The 26,238-nt window shown below is 36.7% G+C and overlaps 1 protein-coding gene across 1 annotated transcript in view; it reads right to left on the bottom strand.

The window, feature by feature from the left end:
- DERA (deoxyribose-phosphate aldolase) overlaps positions 1-26,238 on the bottom strand; it is an 82,223-nt gene that overhangs the window by 1,069 nt on the left and 54,916 nt on the right. Inside the window, exon 7 of the mRNA XM_033116191.1 lies at positions 3,553-3,665. Coding sequence (XP_032972082.1) covers positions 3,553-3,665 — 113 coding nt within the window. The remainder of the gene's footprint in view (positions 1-3,552; positions 3,666-26,238) is intronic.

Raw genomic sequence — 26,238 nt, 5'->3', positions numbered from 1 at the left:
TGGAAAGAGAACAAGGTTTATTATTACTGAATTGCCTTAAAAAATGGCACTGCGTTATTACAGGTTCTCTCTCTTTTTTTTAATCTATTTCAGTTCACCCAGCGAAAGAGCTTAGATCACTGACTCGCCCATTCGCACGACAAAATGACTTTTCCAGGATTAATGGGAAGAATGTCACAGCTTCTGAGGAGACACTAATGAGAGTTAATAGCCCTCATTAACATTTCACTTATTGGAAAGTCATAACCCTCAACCATCGAGACTATAGCTGTGAATCTGGGATAAACAAGAGAGGTGTCAATAAAAAGGAAAACATGGCACAAAAGTCCATTCATTCTACAAGTAAGCCTGTATAGACACCTTTCAGCCCTTCATCTGGAGGTGCAAAAGACACAATAAGTATATTTAAAACAAGAGGAGCAAACCAGCAAGGTCACCCTAACCAAACTGGCAACAGTCAGCAAGGAGAACTGACAATTGTTTTAATCAACTGAACGGCAGAGCCTTTTTTTTTCTAAGTTGTAGATAGAGTTACAGAGAGCAGCCCAGTTAAATAAGCCCAGTAGAAAGACAGTGTAGGGTCTCTTCACATTTCAGCAGTCTTTGAAGGTGACCATAAAACAGCACAATTCAGCCAGTATCTGATGTTTACAAATGACGTCTCTGAGTCCATTAGAAAAGGATAAATGTGTTCTATATGTAGTAAAACCTGCTTATCTGGATTTACTTGTCTCAAGAACTTAACTATCCATTAGATATTCTAGATGGGAGCAATCAAGAAAACACTCCATGGCCCAAGTACTAAAGCTCACACACGTAACCACTGAGAGCTGTTGGTTTGACAGACAGCACCAGCAGGGGTGAGTACTAACAGAATGCTCGAAAGGGGAGACAAGGATAAAGGAACGGTCCCATTATCAATCCAAGCTAGAAACCTCACAGTTAACCTAGACTCTGCCATTTTCCTCACCACACCACATACAATCGATCAATAGTCAAGGCCAAACAATCCTACCATCTTAACTTCCATATGTCCCCTGGGCACACTTTCTGCTCCCCTCTTACTTCTACTTTATTAGTTTAAACCCTCATCAATTCTCACATGGACTATCAGTAAAGGTCTCCCAACTGGTTTCCCTGCCAAAATCACACAACGGCACACAGCTTAACAGCAGCTATGGAGAGATTCTAACCATATCTGCCGATTATTCTGGAGTCCAAGTGACTTGTAAGAGTGAGGGGAGGCGGCGGGGGTGGGGGAGATAAGTGGGATGAGGTTATTTATTGAGAAGAGGCAAAAAAAAAAACACAAAAAATCAATTAGCCAATATTAGCATACATGTTAATCATAGAAGCACTTCCATCAATTAGGCACTGATGCATATAGATTTTTCTATATAATTCAGTTGTGTCAGCAAGTCTGTTTGGCAATTCTTCTAAACAGAGGTTCTCACATAAGTTTGTACTTTTTTTTTAAGGAACAGAGTATGGAAAACATAAATCTGCAGTGAAATCAGTTATGAAATATTAAACCTCTGCTTCTCAGGAGTGACACTAATCATGGTCGGGAAGGCAGCTGATTACATTTTAAAACACCCCTTAAATCAACGATGTAGAAACTTTACAGTCTAAGGGCTACCCAAGCAACTTGTCAACAACCTGAAAGGTTCTGCAAGATACACATACAGTGCCTCGCTGTGTGAAATCAAGTGTAACTAAAATGAATACGGTTTGACTTGTACCTGTTCGTTTCTAAATGAAACTGGGATGAACTTTGTTTATTAGCTGAGGAAAGTGCCAACACAATTTTTTAAAGAAGTTTTGAAAGATAGTAAAGTGCCCCTTACCCTCTGCTCTGGCCTGGCACATGGGGCATTTAAAACGCTGACCGAAATTCTTTGCTCGTTGTCTAAGGGGACTCCTGGGAAGGGAGCTGTTCATTTTTGTATCCCTTGCGTTTAACATAGGTTAACATGGAACATAGCTAACGACTCAGTAAATGTTTGTTGAGACCAAAACTTGATTGGGTTCCCAATGAAAGGGTTTAGTCCTGACTACGAAGCTTATGACAAGTGGAGATGCCTGAGGACTATCTCTGATCCAGGAATGCCAGGGATGAGGGCCCAGGCATCTTTAAGTATAAAAAGTTTCACATCTATTTAGATGTTCTTTGGACAAGAATAAGAATCATTGGTCTAATGAGTGATGGGCCCACTCACTCAATTGGGTAACCAAAGATAGAGTTCTCTCATTTTTTACAGCTTTACTTACTTACTTATTTTTTTAATTTGGATCACTGCAAAAAGGCTACTAAGCAGAGGTTATTCGCGTCGGGTCAACTTTCATATGGAGGTCACAGTAGATATTTATCCTGTTTGTACTTTTTGAAGATACGAAGTTATTCTGAAGGAGAAAATTCTGGAAGGAGTTCACTTCCTCTGAAACCCATGCTAAAAAAAGGTTTCTGATTCCAAAATAAACTGAAGCTACAGTCACATATAAAGTCATCACCTCCAGTTGGCAAAAGATTAAAGGTTTTTTTTTGGGGTGTCTATTTGGCAGAAATCAAGAGACTGGTTTTAAAAGCTACCTTCTGAGGAAGGGAAAGTCTCATTTTTTAAAAAAATACCTTTCTCTCCAAGGATGTAGGAAAGAAAACTCCTTTGAGATAATTTGCAACTAAACAAGCAACTTGAAGTGAAAAGGAAAATCCAAACTCATTTTAAAAAACACCTCATACGCATTTTTCCTTTTAACTTCATGTTTCAAAAAATATGTATTATTTTTCGAAAAGCTGACAAAAGCTAGCCTATACCCTCCTCAGCTTAACAGTCTTCCAAAGAGCACATCCAACTGCCATGAAACGCAAAAATGGATATTTAATTCAAGAGCTATATAACGGCTAGCTACCTTTTCCCTGCTGTTTCACAGCATTTCATTATTTTGTTTAATAAGTTCATCTCCTCAAGAATTTTCTCTTCACCTCATATTATTAAAAGTAATAAGTTTTTCTGGACCGGGGGTTTCCCAACAGAAAAACCAATTTATGTGTGTCCTTCAATAATGACAGGAAAAGATTATTTCCCATTATATTGCATACTTTTCATATCACCACCACAGCTTATCATTCAATAAATGTTACTCTGCAATTCTTTCCATTCCTCAAGGAAGTTTAATTTCTGCATTAACCTGTTTTCACTGGCCAACGCCTTACCAGAAAGCCTCTGTGTTGCAGCAGAATTAGTTCGTTAAAGAACGCATTTAGGAATCTCTTGTCAGAGATAAAATTGTCTTCGGTTAATAAAAGAACATAAAGTAAGTTTACATCTTGATCACACATGCTTACTCCCACACTCACACTCACTTTCTGCTAATCGCACATTTTTCTCCATGAATGTGTTTTTGTAATGAAAGGTAAATTAAACATTTTAATAAAGGTGACTCATTCACACCTTCTGCATATAAAGATAGTTATCAGTTATCGAGGCTATAACTAGCATTATAAATAACATTATCTTTACTCTGAAGAAAGATTTGCTGGCAATAATATACCTTGTTTCCAGTTTTCCAGAAGAAATCTCTAATGGCCCGTAGCATTACTATTGCTACAGGGAAGGTGGCATTTACTGTTTCTTTTCCAGTAGAAGTCTTAATAAAATCTGATCCTAAAACAAAAGGAAGAAAAACAACACATTAATTTCAAAACTTTTAAGATTTTGAGTCAGTGGAAGAAATGAGTCGTGTAAATTTTTTTCCTGAGGAACACAACTTTATTTTTCATTAATGATTTGAAAACTTAAAAAAAAAAAATCCTCTCTTTAAAATAATTCTGTCCATACTTTTTCTTCCCCTTATTATAAGATGAATTGAATTAAGCACCAAATGGATTCGTACAGACCCCTGGGGCTATTGCCTCTATATTTCCATATTACCAATTAAGATCAAGTTGGTTTATTTAATGCATAACTGAGATGAATAAAAACAATTTTATTCCCTGTGCTTAACATCATATAACACTTGAATATAAAACTGGAGTGCCAACTCATAAAAAATCACCATTAGCTGATTTTTACGGTTTCTAAGAATCACCATTAGCTGATTATTAACTGTTTGTTAATAAAAGCACTATTATATCTTCCATCCAGATTAGGATTTTCATGAAAGACACCATGCTATTTCATAACTTGCAAATATTTTAAATAACGACCCGTGTCTTAAATGTATCTTAAACCTATTGATGTGGTTTAACAGAATAACACAAGGAGACAAAGAAACGATAATATAGTTAAGACTCACTGAGTGCAATGCACTGTGCAGTGTTCTAACCAATATGCTACAGTGTCTCCAAGGAATTTATCTAGGGTCGCACAGTCAGATAGCCAAATAGAGGTTCCATCTTTCATGCGGTGGTTACCTATCCCAGAAAGACTCAAAGTGTGAACCACAAACCTGCCGCATGTGCACCACCAGGGAGCTTGTCAAACATGCAGACTCTCAGGCCCTACACTAGACCAACTGAATCTGAACCTGAACATAAACAAAGTTCCCAGGTGCTTCGTATGCAAATTTACAGCCCTAGCCCACTGAATCTATGGACCCTCATGTAAGGCTAACCTCTGAGGTTCTCCCAAGGTCAGTCAAAGAAGTGGGTGATGGAAGTGGAGGTAAGAAGTGGCCAAAACTTTCCCCTCTAGTTTCAATTGGAAAAGATACTTGCATGACTATTCTGTCGGTTGAAAGTTTCAAATTGATACACCTTTAGTAAGCACACTGTGTGTACAGCACAGTGAAAAAACATAAAAACAAATAATTCAAACCCTTGCCCTCAAAAGCATACACAGTCTATGTGCAAGTGCAAATGAAACATAATCGTGGGTAATCACTTGTTGAGGTAGAAGTCAGGAGATCTGGTTTCTAGCTCTGATATTTACCTGGCAAATTCCATCTCCCAACCTTTATCATTTGTACAATAAATCTGAAAATTCTTACTGACTTCATAGTGTTACTTAAGGAATCAAAATAGACAATCGACGGGAAAGCACTCTGAAAACTGTCAAGTGTTATACAAATATAAATGGAGCAAGGATCTAGGTAGCATTGCAATCTGTATAAATATCATAAGAATTCTGATATATCAAACAGATCATCATAAGCCGTCTTTTCTTTTGCTCTGTAGGCAGGCCCATGGGAGAAATGGAGAAATACTTGTCATATACGCATTCATTCAACAAATATTTATGAGTGCTTATGATGTTCTAGACTGTTCTAGATGCTGGGAATAGACCACTAAACAAAATAGACAAAGTTCCTGCTTTTATGAGAATTTCTAGAAGAGAAAGACAATAAACAAATGTATAACAAATGCCAGGTGAAGATAAGTGCTATGAAGTAAACTAAAGCAAAGTAATGAGATAGAGAGCGATGGATTTGGGGAGAGATAGCTATATTTAAATAGAGTCGTCATAAAGATATCTCTAATGAGTGAAATTCAGAGATTGAATGACAGGAATCTATGAAAAGAGCATCACAAGTAGGGAAATAGCAAGTGCAAAAGCCCTGATGGGTCATGTGCTAAGTTGATTAATACATGAAATGAATGGGTGAATGGAGTGGGACTACAAAACCGCTACCTGGCTCCTACAACATCAGGAGACAAACAGAGAGGAAATTAAAACCTCCATATAGATGTAAGAAGGTGAGGGGAACATCCCAAAATAATGCACAATGAGACCAAAATGTGTTTTCTAATATGTGACACTGCTTGGATTCACTAGAAAGATTCTGGGTAAAACACTGGATATCATCTAAATTCTTTTAAGCATCTTGAAAGAAAAGATTATTAAGATAAAAGACAAAGACCACATTTGGAGGCCTTGAAATAAAGGTATAGTCACTTAAAAAGCAAACCATCAAAAGTTAACCAAAAGATCCAACCTCCTTTGGAAGAGTTTGGAGGCAGGGTCAGGGAGGATACTCTCCTCCTAATATATCACAGTAGCCTGGGAGTAGTAACAGTAGCCTACACATTATTTGTCTATCTGTCCTCCTTTCTTGACTGTATTGTAAGCATATCTGAGAGCACATGCTATATTTTTCTTATGCATGTCCTCAGAGTATGACACATATGAGAAGCTGAATAAATTTTGGATGGATGGATGGATGGATGGGCAGTAAAAGCTACAAAGAAAAATCATACTACAATATCTTCCATCCTTAACTGCCTAATGGGGAAGGAAACGGTTTAGGGTTTCATTCCAGGCCTTATTAACAAAACTAGGCGTGTGGCTCAGAAGAGAATGTTTTGTTTTAAAATAAATTTTTAATTTCGAATATATTTAGATTTACAGAAACATTGTGAAGATAGTAGAATTTCTATATACCCTACACCCAGTTTCTGCTCTAATTAACAACTTGTACTGGTACAGTAGCTTTGTTATAATTAATGAATCAATATTGATATTATTAATTAAAACTATACTGTAGATTTCCTTAGTTTTACTCAGAATCCAGTCTCATCCAGGAACTATAATACATTTGTCATGTCTCCATAGGCTCTTCTTAGCTGTAACAGTTGCTTACTTTCCTTATTCTGATGACCTTAATAGTTTTGAGTAATGGTTAGGTATTTTGTAAAATTTCCCTCAATTGGGATTTCTGTAATATTTTTCTCATAATTACACTGGGGTTATGAGTTTCTGGGGTGGAAGACCATAGAGGTAAAGTACCATTTTCACCACATCATATGAATGGTACATACTATCAGCATGACTTACCACGGTTGATGTTGACCTTGACCACTTGGTGGAGGTATTGTTTGCTAGGTTTCTGCACTATAAAACCACTCCCTTTTTCCTATTCTCCATACTATACCCTTTGGAAAGAAGTTCTTACTTGTATCCTACACATACGGAATGGGGAGTTACAATCCATCTCCTCCAGTGGAGAATATCTACATAAATTATTTGGAATTTTTTGCATGGGGGATTTGTCCATTCATTCATTCATTCATTCACTCACTCACAATTATTTATATCAAAGCTGACTCAAAGATACATATTTTATATTTGGGTTTATAATCTAATATTACTCTATTTATTTTGTTGCTCAAATAGTTCAAGCTTTGGTCACTAGGAGCTCTTTCAGTTGCTTCCTGTATTCCATTGACACCCCCCATCATGTGGCCTTTTTGTTTTAAAAGCACTTACTTTCTATTATTACCAAAGGCTCACCTTGTATGTTTTCTGCCCCAGTCTTAGAGTGAGCCATTTTTCCAAAGAGCCCTAGTTTCTTTTATTGGAGAATGGTATTAGAAATTACGATCTTGGTGCTAGGTGTACTCATTGCTACTGTAGAGGTCTGCTTTTAAACCCTCTCAGCTGACTGATCAAAGAAATATATGTGTGAATACTAACCCATTTATACACACACATCTATTAATAATACCATATGCAACTACCTATATCTATAGCAAACTAAACACAAGCTATACTGATGTTCCCAACTTTTGACCCATTAACTACCTGGACCATTATAGACCCCTTCCCTTGCTTATCTTTAAACTCTCACTCCAACGGTGAGAAACCTACACCTGCCAACTGCCATCCATTTATTTGATTATTCACATCCAGTAACCATGTATAGTGCTATCAGAATTGTTACAACCACACCATAAATGGAAATAATTTCATCAACTCCAATAGACTGCTAATATGATGTTTCTTTGCCTTAAGCTTTATAGGAGCCACTGATTTATAAAGTTACTTAGGACAGCACCTTTTTCTTCCACCTCTTTCAGAGAGGTTGTTTCACACATTTGTAATACATTTAGATTCTTTGGTCACGGTTTGCATTCTATCCTGGAATCCCTTGACCTCCTAAGTGATTTTTTTTTCATGTGCATACATTAAGGTTCACTCTTTGTGAAACTTTTAGTGGTTTTCACCAATGTACAATGTCATATACCCATCATTATAATATCAGAATACTTTCACCACTCTAAAAAAATCTCCTGTACTTCACATTTTCACCTCCCCCTTGCACTGGCAACCACTGATCTTCTTACTAGCTCAACAGTTTTGCCTTTTGCAGAGTGTCATGTAATTGGAATCATACAGCTTTGCAGAATGGCTTCTTTCCCTTGGCAATATGCATTTAAGGTTCCCTCATGTTTTTACATGGTTTCATAGTTCATTTCTCTTTATTGCTGAATAATATTCTGTTATATGGATACACCACAGTTTGTTTATCAATTCATCTACTTAAGAATATCCTCGTTGCTTCCAGTCTTTGGCAATTATGAATAAAGCTGCTATTAACATTCATATGCAGGTTTTTGTGTAGACGTAGTCTTTAAATCAATTGGGTAAGTATCTAGGGGCAACAGCTAAATTGTATGGAAAGACCATAGTTAGCTTTGAAAGAAACTAACCAACTGTCTTTCAAGCAGCTGCACCACTCTGCAATCCTACCAGCAGTAAATGAGAGTTCCTGTTGCTCCACATCCTCGCCAGCAATCTGTGTTGTCAATTTTTGGATTTTAGCCAATCTAATAGCTATGCATATAGATCCTGTACATATTTTTGTTAGATTACACCTAAGTATTTCATTTCTGGTTTGCTATTGTAAATGGTGGTTTTTTAAATTTTAAATTACAATTGTTAATTGCTGGTAGGTAGGAAAGGAATAGACTTTTGTATATTAACCTGGTATCATGCAACCTTGGTAAACTCACTTAGTTACAGGAGTTTGTTGGTTTGGGGGGATTTTCTCCATAGACAATCATGTCATCTACGAACAAAGACAGTTTTATATCTTTCTTCTTGTATTAATTTCTTGTGGTTGTTAAACAAATTATAACATACACAGTGGCTTAAAGCAACATTTTATTCTGTTCTAGTGTTTTTGATTTCTAGCATTTCCTTTTAACTATTTCTTAGAGTTTCCATTGCTCTGCTTACATTACCTATCATTCTTTCATGCTATCTACTTTTACCGTTAGTCATTAACATATTAGTCATAGCTATTTAAAATTTCTCTTTCTGGTAATTCTAACATTTCTGTTTTATCTGAATCTGGTTCTGATACTTGTTTTCTCTCTACAGACTATATTTTATTCTTGCCTTTTAGATCTCTTGTAATTTTTGTTGAAAGCCAGACATGGAATATTGGGTAACAGAATAAAACTATTATATAAACAGGACTTTAGTATGAGATTTTATGGTAATCTGGCTAGGCGTTGGGCTGTGTTTAATGTCTGCTGTAGCCATAGGTACCAGAGTCTCCAAATCTTATAGTATCTTTGGTTGTTTCTCCCCTGCTTACTTTGGGCTTCCTAAATATTCCTCCTCAGAGAGAGTCTATGTTTTCAGCTCTGTTAGCTGTAATCTACAGGATTATTGAAGCCCTATTGGTATGGTGGTAATGTATGGAGGAGAGGAAGTATTTTATAATCTTATGATTCGATTTCAGTCTTTTAGTGGGCCTGTGTCCCTGGCTGTAACCATGACAAGGGTGTCTCAGCTTTTCTCCCCAATTTGGTAAGGCAGGAAGACTAGAAGGGAAATGCCCTCCCAGGTAGGATAAGACTCTAGTAAAAGTTTTCTGCCCTGGAGAGGAGGCGTTTGTTAAGGAGCATGCTCTGTGCGTATTTCACAATGATTATCTTCCCCTTCTCCAGCGAGAGCCCATAGAGGATCTTTCTTGGTTCTTCACTGTAAAAATCTGGGGTTCCTAGAGGAAAAATCCACCAAGTATCAGGACACACTCAGCATCTAACAATCTCTCAAAATTACCATGTAAGTGTTCCGATCAGATGATGGCTCTGGCAGGTAAGCAGATCTTGGTCGTAACTCTCATGATTGCCTGTCTCTCCAGATTTCAAGGTGGCAGTTTGCCCTCTGACCTAAGTTCTTTGATGAGTCTTAGAAAAGTCATTGATTTTCAATTTATTCAGATTTTCCCTGTTCTAAAGGACAGTAATGACAACTTCCAAGCTTTTCACATAAAACCAGAAGTCCTTAAATATTAAGGCCAACTTTATTATCTAGAAATCAGGTATGAATAGAGATACAAATTATATATGGCATCCAAGGTGTTTTAGACATATGCCAAGTAACTATTATGTTCAACAGAATTGGAAAGATTCAGAGATTCACTTTAGCCAGAATGGTAAGGAACAGGTAGAATTTGGTACAGACTTTGAAGGAAAAAACAAATATAAAGAAGAGAGGGCAGATGGAAAAACACTACCATTAGAAGAAACACTGAAAAGTATAAGACACATCCAAAGAATGATAAATGGATTTGTCTAAGGAATCACTGTGGGGACCAGGGAGCATTGGGGAGTGGAGGGCAGTTATGTTTGGGGGTGTGTGTGTCAATGTGTACTTTATAACATGTGATTGTAAAAGTCCCTTAGGAAACATGAGGTCTAATCACCCAAAATCAGTGTTTAAGACGCTAAATGCAGTGTCTGTTTTGGACAGGTTGAGAAAAGACAATGAAGAGTCAGATACCACGCAAGAGATTAAAACAGCAATTCAAGCATGCAGGCACCACTGTCTATTTCTTTAAATCCAGGAATAAGACCTAGCTTTAATTACACAAAATACTTTAGAAAGTACATTAATATTTTACTACTGTCAAAAGAACAATGGATTTTCCAACGGGACTAAGTAGGCACACACTTTTGTTTTACTTCTTATTTTAATATTGTTTCCCTGTCCCTCTGCTAAAACAAAATTACCTTAGAGAAATAAATGCGACATTTCGAATATCCAACATCCCAGAGCACCACAGACTTTCTTCAGAGCTTATGCAAATCCAACATTAACCAAGCTCACCTCTGCTCAGCTTGTGGAATAAACCTTATGAGAAAATATCTTACAATTAAAATAGCTATCCATATACATGCTCTTTCATCAGTGCCCACAATTTCAATGAAATGACTAACCTAGGAGATGAAAGACCTGAAGTCAAAAGTAACACATGAAATAGACTAGTATTCAACTGTGATTAGTTGAAATGAAAATTAATAATAAATTTATAGTAGTATATTAATTTTTTTTATTTTCCTAATTTGAAATCTCTAGCACAATACTTTTTTTTGTGGTCTAAAGCAACTCAAAGCTTTTGTAAGGCCTATAATTACAAGTCTCCATGGTACAGTTTCATTAAAAACTTTCATTAAACAACAGCTGCCCTTGTATATGGTCTTCTAATCAATTTGGTCAAACAGAATGACTTCTAATCAGCTGTTGATAAAAATAGAAGATGAAATTTTAATTCTAATAGATTAACCACAAACTCAAGACAGTCTTCAAAATCCATCTAGCTCTATTCTCCAGTGGATTTAATGACTATTCAGCAACTCATTACTAAATAGAACAAGATGAACATTTTCCAGTTCATTAAAGAAATGTACTATGTATTTTTGCATTGTCCTCATGATTCGTTACAGGGAGTCTTAATTACAAGATAATGGATAATGGTTATTAAATGCAGAGTGCAGTAATGAAGCACTATTCATTTGCGAACCTCAGAGACTGCAAAGAGAGGAAAATAAAATTACTAGCTTCAAAAGATTAACGGATCAAATTATTATTCAATTTTGAAAATCTCATTCAGACTTCATAGAAACAAGGAGATTAAAAACTAGTATTAAGACCAAAGTAGTACATTTAAAAAAATAATATCTTAAGGCTATTACTGCATAATAAGCTTCAGATGTGATTATTAGAAAAACATATAGCTAACAATGGGAAAACATACATTTTTATTTCTTGAACAAATCTTATTTATGAGATAGGAAGTTACTAGTAGGATCTTAAAGAGAGTCTTGGTGAACACAGAGGATACATTCTACTATGCTACAAAAGAACAGCACAATGGAAGGTATTATTAACATTTTATACTTCACAAATGAAAAATAGGATTAAAATCAACTGCTGCTTGAGAAAGCTTGTCATTAAGTGGAATTCATGCCAACCCAATAATAAGAGCTTCTGGGCACACTATTCTTTAGCACCATGTTTTCTATCGTTCTCTAAAAAAATCACTGATTAAAGTTAGCAAGAGAGTTTGTCTGGTAATTCTGATACTAATTTATACTTGCAATCTGCAATGGGACACTTTTTTCTTTTAACAAATATACTGTACAAAAATATGAAGCCCCAAATTAAAACATATTCTTTGATATTGTATTCTTTCACTCAACATAGGCTTGAAAATCATTTGTGGTGAGCTATACAGATCCAGTGTTATGGCTAAAAAACTGGTCAGGGTAAAGATGGAAGCAGAAGGCCCTGTGGAGGTATCAATACGGTGTTAATACTCAATCTGGAGACCAATTATACTACAGACATCCTTACATGATCTAGGGATAACAGCTAACCTTATGAAAAAGGGGGAGATGTTTTCTAAAAAAGAGAGGAAAAATCTAAGAAGGAAAGGAAAAAATAGAAACACCTGCTCTCTCAGTTCTTTCCCTCAATCTGAATAAGTGAACTCTGGAAATACTTCTCAGTTGATTCAGTCTATCACATGAAAAAGGCAACAGCGCATCATAATTAAGTAGTAAGTCGTGTTCAGGCTCAATGGCAATCAGAAAGCAATCACAATCTCAGAGTTAGAAACTATCTCAAATACCCCAAGGGTAAGATTAGCTCATGATAACCACATTCCTTGTTGTTGCTTTCCCCTCAATAAACATAAAAACGTGGCCATTTAAAATAATGCAAAACAAAATGATTCAAATGAAATACAAGGTGGGGACTCTGACTATATAATCTGTGGTAATTGACAGTATTGTCCCTGGGAGACTATTTTAAACAATTATGGCTAACCATACAAAGATGTGGTAGAATCATTTGACACACACAAAAGTTCTTGAGTTACATCTAATATGCTAGAAGTTTCCTTTCACTTCTAAAACTTGGCTTATTTGAAATGAGTTTCAGAACTGCAATAATGCTAGAGATGAGTTACCAATCAATGCAAATATCTATTTTAGAGTGGATTTCAATGGTTTAATCTTTCAAACAACTCCTTTTTTTTTTTTTACAAATTTGGAGAAAGCAAAGGATTATTTAACTCAAATGTTTACAAGACCATATTGTCAGCATTTGAACCAAGAGTCAAAACCAAGAGTCAAACTGTGAAACAACATAATGTCTCCTAAACCAAGCTCAATGCCTCCTCTAATTTTTAATATTGTTAGTGCTTCTGAGGATGTTTGTAAATATCTACATGGAGTTCACAGTTCAGAAATAAGTTCCCCAAAAAGTCATGCTGCACTTCTTAGTTCTCACCTCTTTCCCCTTTCTCCCCCTTCTTTTGAATAAGGTCATCAAGCAAGGAGAATTAGGGGTCAGGGAGCCCTAGACCATCTGAAAGTAAAACAAAAGGTTCTGAAATTAGATAGTGGGGATGCTTGCACAACGTTGTGAATATACTAAAATCCCCTGAATGGTACACTTTCAAGGGTAAAGCTTATCTTATGGGAATTACATCTTAATTTAAAATTTAAAAAAGGTGGGGGGTGTTTACAAGGGAGGAAGGGTGAGAAACAGGAAAACAAATAAAACTAAATCTAAGTAAAATTATCAATTAGTTGACAACTCAAGTTTACATAATCATCTGGACCTTCACCCTTTTTCCTGAACTCATGTCTTAAGGTTACTCCTCATCTTCTCTGTAAGTGGTTTCCTACTGGCTCCCAAGTATGGCATCCATAATGCAGGCTTCCTTTCTAATCACCCCTAATGATAACATAACATTGAGCCATCACTGGTCTAAGTAGATACACTTATCTATTGATATTGCTTCACTACGTGGACTAGGATAAGCAAATGAACATTATTCATATTCAAGCATTAAGCTACTTAAAGCATTACTTTTGAGGAAAAATACTTCAACAGGTTCATCATTATAGTTCTGTAAAAGATTTTTAAAGAGTAGTGTTAACACTAAGAACTTCATGCTGGCCAAAGAGAGAGAATTCTGATTAAAGGGCCTTTTAGAACCAGCTCAATGATGTCAGCTGGGAGTCCCTGACTGCCGTGTGCACGGTCTAGGACTATATTATCCAATATGATAGTCACTCACCACTGTGGCTACTGAGAACTTGAAAAGTGGTTAGTCCAAACTGGGATGTGCTAGCAGCATGAAATACACGTGGGGCTTTGAAGACTCAGTACAAAAACTAGATGTGTGAAATATCTCATTAATAATTTTTATATGGATTACACATCGAAATGATATGTTGTGGATTTATTGGGATAAACAAAATGCATTATTACAATTACTTTCACCTGTTTCCTTTTACTTTATTAATGTGGCTGTTAAAAATTTTAAATTATATATCTCTGTTGGACTGGTCTAGGGCTTCAATGAGACACCAAAATCTGTATTCACTTCGCGTATGCTACAATTGGATGTCCTTTTAAACTAATATCCTTTAAACGTTGGTTTAAATTTATTTAGCAGAAAGGGCTTAAATCTGCCTAGAGGTAGAGTAAGTAGTTCCCTGGTGACAGAATTGAACTATTCTCTTTCATCCAAACAATTCGGCTCTGTCCCCACATTTGAATACTTAGCTCACCAAACAAAAGCTCTGTAATTAATTGGGCCCGCCCTCCTTAGAAAGCAGATAATATATGTTTGGAGAACATAAAAGCATATTCCTAGAATGTCGGATGCCCAATCCCAATCACATATAGTAGAAGAATTCTAGTAAATGCAATTTCCTGTCTGAACATTTTCAGTGGTTTCAATGCCTCTTATGGATTAACACCCTGGGAAACTGGCCATCTGGCTGGCCCCTTAATCCTGTGTGGAATTGGCCTTGCTTTGAGTTTTCAAACACACAGGAATAACTCTAAACCACACTTACAAACTCAAGACTGCATATGACTTGTGCTCAAAGCACTGCGCTCAATTCAACTACTCTTTCCCAAACCTTCAACATCCATTCAACTAATATTTACTGAGCACCTACTATGTGCAAGTGGTGTTGTGAAAACTAGGGACACAGCAGTGCACAAGACAAGGCCTTCCTTAATGGGACTCTGCATGGGTAAAGTCAACCCTGACTCAGTAATAAGTTATTTGTTTTCTCCTGGTCTGGCTACCTAAGGAAAAAAAATCTTTGTCTGTCTTTATCACATTACCCTGTTCTTCAGAGAGCTGGTGGCATTACTGAAAAGAAAAAATGAGATTCATGACATTAGGCCAGTACTGGATGGTCAAAAGAAAATGCCAGAAATGGCTACAGGCATTGTTATTGTACAGGTAAAATGGTGTGGATAAAATAGCAAAGTGTTTTAGACTCAATATAAAATGAAAACATCAATTTGTAAATCAAGTTATCGATGCCAAATGCCTCGAAATCAAAATGCTTTCCTTATTTGGCCAGCCGCTACGGTTGAATTTATTGGTGTAGGGATTTATTATGTTAAGCAAATGTCCTCTATTGATATGGTAGTTTTAAAGTCATCTTATCTTAAAATGACACAACCATATCTAACACATTCTTTTTTCCTTCGCATTTGCTGGGAGAAAAGAGAGAGATGGAACCTCAACACTAAGTAAAATGTGATTTGGTATCACTATACTTTGGGCAAGGAAGAGTACAATGAAGAAGCATTTTAACAAAATAACAAGCAAGATATGCTTTAAACAACTGAATTTCATTTTGATTGTGCTTCCCATTGTCACAAGCAAGTTTGGAATATATAGTATATATTAACATTAAAAGTCAGGTATGCTAGTGTGGAATCTATTAACTCGAGAGAAAATTACTCAAATTGAAGAAATAGCTACTTAAAATGGATTTAGAAATATATTTTACTGAACAAAGCAAGCTAGAAAATTAAGCTACTTTATCAGGATTAGAAAGTGCTATGAATTTTAAACACAAAGCTTTTAAAAACAATGCAGAACATATTTGAGATTATCATACCTCAATGTCATCATAAATCTTTTTTTTTTCAACAATTGATAACTATGTAGAGTTACTTTTTACAGTGACCTGTCTTTCATAAAAAAATTGTGTTAATTTTTCTGTGGGGAGTTTTATCTCTAGGTGATTTCTTCACTGTACCTGGAGACTCATATGCTTTCCATTAGCAGATCTATAGATGCTAAACCTTGAAAAGGCTCTGAATGGAAACTATTCACCATGTGGAGCTCTCGGGTTGGCTATGGAGGTTACTGCAGTTACCACTTACCAACCACTTATAAAGACAATGCTGCCTCATTCCCATTGTTCACAAACAATTTTCAAGTTAAAATTCTGTCTCTATTTTTCAACTAGTCATGCCTTTATCTGTATTCCTTTCTACTCAGCCACCATCAGAGACCTTGATTCCTCAGCAAACGAGGCCCAGCAAATCTCCTCTATGGTAAGGGTCTAATCAGAAAGAGTCACCGCAAACTTTTGCCAAATCACGGGCATCATTGGTATATGAGAATCATTCACAAATTCCTGAAAACACATGAGGCAAAGAGAAAGGGCGGAGGGAGGAAAGAAGTCTGTGAATTGGGCAGGAAGAATGGTCCTGACCTAGACACCGAAAAAGTCATGAATTAATACATGCCAGCAAGCTGGATCCATTTTGCATATTAACTAGAACTCTATCTTCCTGGATGTTGCAAATTGTTTTTCAAGGCATTGTCTTGCCAATACATACACACACACACACACACAAACAGCGGGGGTGCCAAAAAATGTATGTCCATTTTAAGAGATGTTATCTATGCTCAAGCAGTAGTTTGCTGTAATCAGAAGTGTCTGGACACTGATGGGAACCACTTTGAGCACTTCCTGTAATTGCAAAAGTCAAATGTGACTTGTATTTATCTTTTGTTATCGGTATGTATCGAGTATTATAATTTTAATACAGTTTTTTCCTTTCTTAAAATGTGTATACATTTTTTATATATATGAAATATATATATATACATATATTTTATATATGTATATATATATATATATATATACATATTCATATCCTGTAGTTCTCTTGTAGCAGATGGTCTATGGGTTCCTTTTCTGACACTCTTAAATAGAAATTACATATAACCATATGGTAGTGATGTATATTTCAGACAAATAGTTTACACTACACACAATACAGAAGCTTTATCTGTCTCTCACAGAACATGCTATTATAAGACTAATAGGTTTGATTAAAGGCTATTCATTTTTAGCAGATTTTCCCCCATCAGAAAACAATATAAATAGTTTCTTAATATGTTTAAGTTAGATATTTACCTATCTTCCTTTCAAACCTACATTTAAAATTTTTGATACATATTTAATGTTTTTTATACTACCTATATAATTGCTTGGAGTGCAGTATTTATTTCCTCCTCCTAAAGTTCACGTTATATTATAGATATAATTTCTCCCAGGTATTTCAGGGGAGTTATTAAATGTCAAAATCCAAAGTGAATACATAGGTAACTTAAAAATGTAAAACCTCAGAAAAGAAAAAATTGCAGCTGTTAAGTTTATTACCAAAAATGGGAAATGGGAAATGGGATTCACAATGATAACCTATAAGGTAAAAAGGCACTTAAAAAACAGAGTTAGAGACAGCTAACAGTGGCAGCTTATGCTCGAGATGTATTTATTTGTGCTTCTGACACAAGTATCATAAATTTACTCTTGAGAAAGAAGGTTTTCTGGATTGACTTGGCCCGGTTTTTATATGTAATACATAGAAATTAAAGAACACAAAAAATTTTTAAGTATGAGGAGCAAAGAAGTGTTGAAATATGGAATGGACTGATAAGACGGGTTTGATCATGGCATTTTTCATCTCAAAACCTTCAACTGCTTACAAAATAAAACTCTAGAATTTCCACTCTCCAGAATCTGAATTTAGCCTAATATTCCATTGGTCCATTCTGCTACTCACCCTAAAGTATCTTGGACTCTCGCTCATTCTGATGATGGTGATGATGGTGATCTAACAACAATAACAACAAAAGTAGTAGGAGTAGATTAGGTCTCCTTTTTGAGAACTCACTAGGTGCTACGGGCTCCAACTTAACCCTTTATATATCTACTCTCATTTAATCTCCACAATAACTTAAAAGACAGGTACACTTATTATCTCCATTTACCAAAGACGAAACCAGGGGTTATAGATACTGAGGAACTCATCTAAGACAACAGTTTATAAATGTCATGAATGGAATTGAACACAGCTTTTTCTAAGTGTAAGTCCAGGCTTTTAACCACTGCACACTTCTGCCTCCTAAACCTGACTAGTCATTGTTTTGCAGAAATACCCTCTCCCTTATCAACTTTGAACTCTCCATCCTTTTGCTTCCTGTCAAAATCCTACCTGACCCAGTTCAACTGTTTCCTTCAAGATGTAGCAGCACTGATATTGCTTTCTTCCTATTTTGAATGTAAACATGATAAGTGGAGCTGTGGCAGCCATCTTTCAACCATGAAGGAAGTGCCAAGAGACTAGCAGAGGCTCCTATCCTGACATTGATGATGAACCAAGGGCAGTGACTGTCTACACCTCTGGACTTACTGTTCCATGATAAAAATAATTCCTTATTTATTTAAGCCACTGTTATAAAGTTCTGTGCTATTTGCAACCACATTCAAACCTATCTGATGCAGTCCCTGGACTGTTTACTGACACTCTGCTGACCTAGAAACCTAATGGTGTACTACATCCATTAATTTCCCTTGGGCATCACTTTCAGCAGACATGGACACAAAGTAGCATCCCCCACAGACACCCTGTGCTCTGCCTAGCTGCAACCCCTGCATACCACCAGCTATGCCTATCCAGGCCTCAGCTCCCCACTACATCTACACTGGTAAATCAGATAAAAGAAGTCAAGAGTCCACCTGAATAAAATGTGGAAGGAATAGCAGCAGGTGAAAGGGATCCTAGTAAGCTGTTTATTATTAGGAATTATTGGGAAAAGCTGAAACTGAAAAGCCGCAGAACTGCCGATTTCTGTTGGAGAAGCATCCATCTGAGAAACTAGTGAATGAAGCATCCATATCCCAATCTCTCTGAACAAGTTATTGAAGAAACAGAGAGAAAGGAACTGTTTTATCAACAAACAGAGATAAGAAGCTCTAGCAATAGTAGAAAATGGAGGAAGAAACTAAGTTACAAGTCTTAAAAAGCTAATTGGAGAACATACTGGGCCTGAATAAGATGAAAAATTTCTGTGTGCCTGACCCCACTCCCCATCCCAGTGAACTACGCACCCTTTGAAGGTCATGGCTCCTCATTCATTGGCATTATATTGACCATATACAGCTGACACAATGGTCACAGTAAAAAGTTAATAAATATACAAATCTAAATAAATTCAGTATTAGGCAAGCTTTAAAAAAGACTAATGCCTACACTAAAGACAACTAAACTCTTCAATGATTCCATAGCTGGCTACTTGTATAAATAAAATAGGGTTTCTGTTTAATTAATCTCTTTAATAAATACTTACATAACACTTACCATGTGCTGAGTACTGTTCTAAGAGCTTTATAAAAACCCTGATAAAAATTAAAAAATAGAACAGTTACCTGACACTTCAGGCTCTCACTGAAGCTATCTTGCTGAGAAAGTTTGGTTGTAACACACAAAGTAATAGGTCTATTTTTAAGGCTAATTGTCCAAGAAGGAATTTTGAGAAATCCTGGATGGCAGCACAGGTTTATGCTTCCCAGTTCTACGGACCTTTCCTTGACCTATTCAGTCCCACCACAAATATCTGTGAATGACGCCTGCATTCTACGCTGTGTGCTCCTCAATGATTAATAAGCTTTCCTGACTAGAAACTGCTCCATTCTAGAGAGGCAGCACAAAGTGGCGTATACACGAGTGCTGGAGAGGAGAGGAGACAGTGACAGATCTGGAGTCCACAATGGGGTATGATTGAGTGAATGGCTGAGGTTTCTTTCTTCAGCTAGACATAGTCAGAGAGAGCAATTTATCCAGCACACTCTTAAGTCACGGTTGCTCATTAACTAATTGGGAAAGTTTGGGTTTTGTTTTTCTGATTTTAGTCTTAGTTTCAGTCAGTTTAACTGAGCAAATTTTGTATTAAATTTCCTCTGCTCTCCTTTTGTATTTATTTATTTATTTATTTAATCAGAGTATTAATACAAAATATCTTGATTGGGAACACTGCTTTCAGCCTAAAGAGAAATTTTCTTTTCTTAAAGAGTTTCTGATTTTGGCTGGACAAATGTCCTGACTTCTTTTCACAGTGGGGTGGGACAGGGTACAGGGTGAAGAAGGGATTGTAACCTAAGGTTTCAACTCCATGGATGTTTTTTAATCAAATATTTTCACAAAATCCACATCCCGTTCTCTTCATCTATCAACTACCATATTTCCCCCAAAATAAGACTGGATCCTATATTAATTTTTGCTCCAAAAGACACATTAGGCTTATTTTCAGGGGATGTCTTATTTTTTCATGTACAATAATCTACATTTATTCATGTACAACAATCTACATTTATTCATGTACAAAAATCTACATTTATTCAAATACAGTGATGTCATCTTCTTCTGGAACATCGTCATAACTCTCCAACCCCGAATTCTGGCTTGAATTTCTTGCAACTCCATTTCCTGTAGAACCATTGGCCCCAATCTCTCCTTAAATGAGCACTTCTTGTCCATGTAGGCTGCTCATGGTGAATTGGCAACACAGCTGTCAGTGATTTTATCCCATGAATTCTTCACCCAAGTCACAAATGCTTGCAGGCTAGGCTTCACAAAGTTTCCACACTGATTTCTCTCCATTCTATTTTCAATGTAGTCATTGATTTCCATATGCAAATGGTCCTTGAATGGCTTGTTTATTGCAATATCAAGAGTCTGAAGATAGGCAGTCATTCCTGAGGGAATCATTATTTGATCTATTCTTCTCTCTGCAAAGAACTTCTTCATGTCTGTGGCGCTGTAAGTGCTGGCTGAATCCCAGACTAGCAGACCTCTTTGGCCACCTCACAAAACAAGTGGCAGCATTAAATTGACCCACTTCCTTATAACTGCTTGTGTGCACCAGCCTTTTTCGGTTTCAAGAACATAAATGCCTGAAACACATTCAACCTTATCTTTCTTGCCCTTAGTGATGATTAGAAATGGGGCTTTCTTTCCAGCCAGACGAATTGCCAAAATACAGGTAACACATGCACTTTCATAACCAGTGGAGGGAATACAGATTGACGAGGCACACCTCTGATCAATTGTCGTTTGAGATTCTTGGCCCATAAACACTGCAGTTTCATCCACAGCAATCATGCTGGAGAGCTAGTATTTAGAAAAGTCAATGCCATCAACAAAGGACTTGAATGCAAGTGCACGTTTAATAACTTCAGCATCTTCCAGCTTGAACAGTGTTGTCGATCTTAGAGACAGTTCATATAGCTGAAGGAAGCCATCCAGCCAGTGTTGTGATGTTTTGAATTCTTCTGGGGATACTTCTAACTGGTGCTATTGCAAGGGCAAATGTTTGAATATCAGCCCTCCGCACAACCAAAGCCTTTGCTCTCCTGTCAGCAATCCATTCACAGATGATCTCTTCCAGCTCAGGAAATAATGGTTGCCTACCTGATCCACACTTGCGCTTCTTAGCAGTTCCCTCATCCACCTGTTGACTGAGGTTACCGTACTCTGCTCGCCATTTTCAGACAATTCAGAGATCCAACTTCTTCTCTTTGCAGAAAGCCGTAAGATTCTTGCCCCCGGAGTCCTCCACAATTCCACTCAATTGAATAGCTCTTTCTTCTTGCACTCATCTTGTCTGGGTGTAAAACTATTATTCCCTTTAAATCTACCATTAAATCAAGTGTTAATTGAAGACTTACGAGACAGGAGTGGCAACAAAAATGACAGTTAAGAATGATGATCCACACAAAAGCGACAAAAAATTGCAGGCACCTAAATTCAGAAAACGTTTCTTTATTTCACACAAGTGCATTAAGTACATCCGTTACAACACACGATATTGAATTATGAAGATTCATATTAGACACAACCACGTCTGTTCGTTATCAAGTGCACACATTTTTCGTGTGTTGTATCTGTACTCCTGTTGGTCATTCGGCAATAAGTCTCGAGTTCATCTGTTTACCTCTCATCCAAAGGCGCCCACTTGGGTATTTACAAATACTTAATTATAATTTATGTTATCATTTATTTTAAGTATTAATGTCAATAATATTATTTACTTATATTTAATTATATATTAATATTATTATTTTATAACGTAATACGTCCGTCGTGTGTTGCAACGGACATAGTAAATGCGTTCGTCTGGCTGACAATCTTAACTGGGACTTATTTTTGGGGTAGGGCTTATATTATGAACATCCTGAAAAATCATGTTAGGGCTTATTTTCCGGTTAGGTCTTATTTTTCAGGGAAATACGGTAGTTTTGCTCAAGTAATGTTACACAGTTAGTGAACCTGTTACTTCCTTTAAGTGAATTTAAATTTTAACAGGCTTAATATAAAGAATGAGAATCTAACCATGGAGTTTCAGACAATAGTCATTGTCTGAACAATACGAACAGGAAAGGGGCAGTGTTAAAAGAGAGTGCAAGGGAGATTTTCTAAAATTGGACTATTTATACCGGCATGATTATGCTCCTATAGTTATGTGTTCATTGTAATCTTGTCTGCTTAAAAATTTATACTCCCACACAACCTTCTGTGTCTACAGATCTTGACAGAACCTAATAATACCCATTACTCTATTCTTTGGTTCAGTATTAATAATGATACATGAGAAAAATTTTGTCATACTTTAAAACAGGTTTTGTATGAGGGCTTATTAAAAATACATAATTTTTCTTTTTGTAAACTTTCAGGGTCTTTTCTAAGTGCATGTGCACTATGAATGGCTTACAGGGGTATATGTTACACAGTTTCCCCAAAGTTGTTTGACCTTTTGATCTCTTTGTCAAAGAAGTTTTCAACTGAAATACTGTGTCATACAGTACAATTTGGAAATCATTGCTTTAGCTGAAAATTGTCCACAAACACACAACTTTTCTTTATTCATTTTGTTGGTGGCAAACTGGTCTTTAGAATAATCTTTGTAATTCTAACACTACTTTTCTATACTCCAAATCATCCAAGGACATTTGTTATCAAGTTCATTATATTGGCTAGAAAATGTGTTTTGAATTAGACTGAATGAAAAGAAAGAAAACAATCTTTAAATCTGATTTTTGCAAAATTTAATTTGAACTCTATAGGGAATGTAACCAAATTATCAGTTGCTGTTTCTTTATCTAATTATTCATAGAATCTAATTCTTAAAATAGGTTCATAAATCATACTAAATTATGAAGATTTCTAACCTCTATTACTCAGAAACACACATATGAAGATGAGCTTTATAATTCATAAATCAATGGTTCCTAACCTTGATTTTGGAAACTCTCAAGGTATTTCTATCTTAATTTATACTAAGATTTTCTTTAAATCTCAAAAAAAAATAATAAATGTAATCCATATTCATTTTTGGAAAAAGAATGTAACAGAGAACCAAAGCCCCATTAAGTCATTTGTTGCCATTGTGCAAAGGATATATTTGTCAATACCCTCTTGGAAAAGAGAGCATATAATTTAATGTGTTAAAGAGACTAGTAATAAAAATTTAGGAAGACAGCCAGTTTTTTCTTAGGTCAGAAAATACTGTCCCCCCCCCCCCCCCGCTTCATTTGCTTCATTTTTTTTCAGTGCATTAACAAAAATGGAAATTGTTGCATTTAAAAGTAATCTTTTCATAAAGATTCCAGGAAGCATGAAACGTCTTAGATTCATAAATCAAATGAAAAAGAAAAAAAGCAAGATTTGGTAGGGAAACAAGGTTACCAGGCAGCAGTTAGGCTTATTTAGTTTAGTTTTGTTTTGTTTTGCTTTCTGCAGTGTTTCCTTTGCCTTGGGTAAGGTCTCTGGGGAAATTATGTGTGCTTTTTACTTTTTCTCTATCTATTTATGTATTTTGACTACTTAGTTTTCGATTTAGATTTAAAGGATCTGCATATATTAAACTGCTAGTTGACAACACAGATAAACCAGTTACATTTTTCTACCTTAATTATTAAATTGAGCAGTTTCATACACAATTCTCCAACCTAGAAATAGAACGCATTCTGAAAGCTTGTAAATTCATGGTTGGCTGGAAATTAAAATGTACTTCTCCATATAAACAATTTCACCTGATAGTAAGTCCTAGCACAGCTCAGAAAAGTATGTTTTACCTTTCCTGAACCGAAGTCCCATTAATACTATCCCCTCCTAAGCATTCTGCATAATAATGTTTTCTTAGGAAACAAGGAAGACCAGGATACACGTGACTGTCAGTCTCTACAACCCATCACCTCCATCACGTATCGGCCAGGTTGGGGATGGAGTTCTTCTGAACTTGAAATTACCAGTGGAGTTTGCATTTGGACAAGGAATCTCAAGATGACAAGGTGAGAAAGGCTGGGTATCCAGGTTTTGGGAGGAGTGAGTAGTGAGGAGTTATGGGAGCTGAGAGCTTCTCCGGCACAAATCATTAGAAATAATTCTCACCAGTGAGCCATGTCCTATTCACTCTTGCCTCCTGGCACACTGCCACCAATCACAGGCTCACTTGCTTTTCTTCCATCAGCCCTCTCCACTACCACTTACTGGTTGTTTTAGTTTGTGTCATCTCACGATAGTGATAGATTTATATAATCTCACTGCTTCTCTTGTACCTAAAACAGGCACCCAGCCCTTAGACACATGAGCAAAATGAGCAAAAAGTTCCTCCCTAAACTCTAGCTTTGCTTTCCTTATTTAGGACTCATTTGTTGTGGGTTGAACTGTGTCCTCCCTAAAATTCATATGTCGAAGTCCTAACCCCTAGCACAGTGAAATGTAACTATGTGGAAATAGGGTCACTGCAGATGTAATTAGTAACAGCAGCAGGGTGGGTCCCTAATCCAATACGATTAGCGCCCTTGTAGAAAGAATGCCATGTGAAGAGACACACACACACACACACACACACACACACACACACACAGGAGAACGCCATGTAAACACAAAGGCAGAAATCAGGGTGATGCTCCTACAAGCCAGTGCCCTACCAGGAGCTAGAGGAGAGGCCTGGAACAGGTTCTCCCTCTCTGCCCTCAGAAGGAATCAACCCTGCCAACACCTTGGTCTCAGGCTTCTAGCCTCCAGAACTGTGAGAGAATAAATTTCTATTGTTCAAACCGCTCAATCTATGGCACTGTTATGGCAGTCCTAGGAAACAATATAAGAACTTACTAAAAAAAAAAAAGAAAGACATCACATGCGTAGGTGTTAAAAGGTGAGTCTCGAATAGTTCAAGGTTAGGTCACTTATATTTCAGAACAAATCAAACTCAACTCTCCAGGATATTTCACCACAGAGCTGGGGCTAGGGAGGGGACTGATACAGGGGGGAGATGAGGAAGGAGGGCGCAGCCAAAAACATGGCACTGGGCCTAGCAGAGCAACAGCTGCAAGGGAAGAGAAGAGACAAACTGGACTGTTGTGTTGCCCTGTCCAAGACAAGCTGGTATTTCAGGAGAGGATAAGGAAACAGGAACAGCAGCAACCAGCCAGGAAAAAGAGAAGGAGAGAAAGAGGAAACTCCCACAAGCAGCTCTGAGGAGTAGGGTCATTCCCAAGTTCTCTGCCCATGTGCTGGCTAGTTGCCAGTCATGTATGTACAAGAGCCACATTTAAGTCAAGGTTATATACATTGGCTCCTACCTGGTATTTTTCCATCTGTATTTTCTCTGGCAAAAATTTAGAGTTTGTAAAACCATGCCTGGCAACCATTATCCTAATTGTACTTGCTTGAACTTATTTGGGGCACTAAGGAAAGAGACAGTTTGTCTAAAAAATCCACATTGTGATTTCTTTTCTAAGCTCCCAAAGCACCTGAACTCTCAACAAGTTTCTAACTAAAGGCTTCCTTCCTTCCACTTCTGACTGTGGGGAGCAGGAGGCAGAGTGTTCAGTCTTCACATTCTCCCAACTCATGACCACTTCACATCTCTGAAAATTCTTCCTCTAATACCATTTACTCTTCTTGTCCTTCCTCAGTTGCATGTTTCCTTTTATTACTCTACTAACACTGTAACTACCGTTTAGCAGATGTAAATTCAGGTAGATCCTCTGGAAATTAGTGGGATCCAATAATCCCATATATGCCTAGAATTACC

The sequence above is a fragment of the Rhinolophus ferrumequinum genome, chromosome 10 (genome assembly GCF_004115265.2).
Source record: "Rhinolophus ferrumequinum isolate MPI-CBG mRhiFer1 chromosome 10, mRhiFer1_v1.p, whole genome shotgun sequence".
Taxonomy (NCBI): Eukaryota; Metazoa; Chordata; class Mammalia; order Chiroptera; family Rhinolophidae; genus Rhinolophus; species Rhinolophus ferrumequinum.
This window is presented reverse-complemented; position numbering and strand designations above follow the sequence as displayed.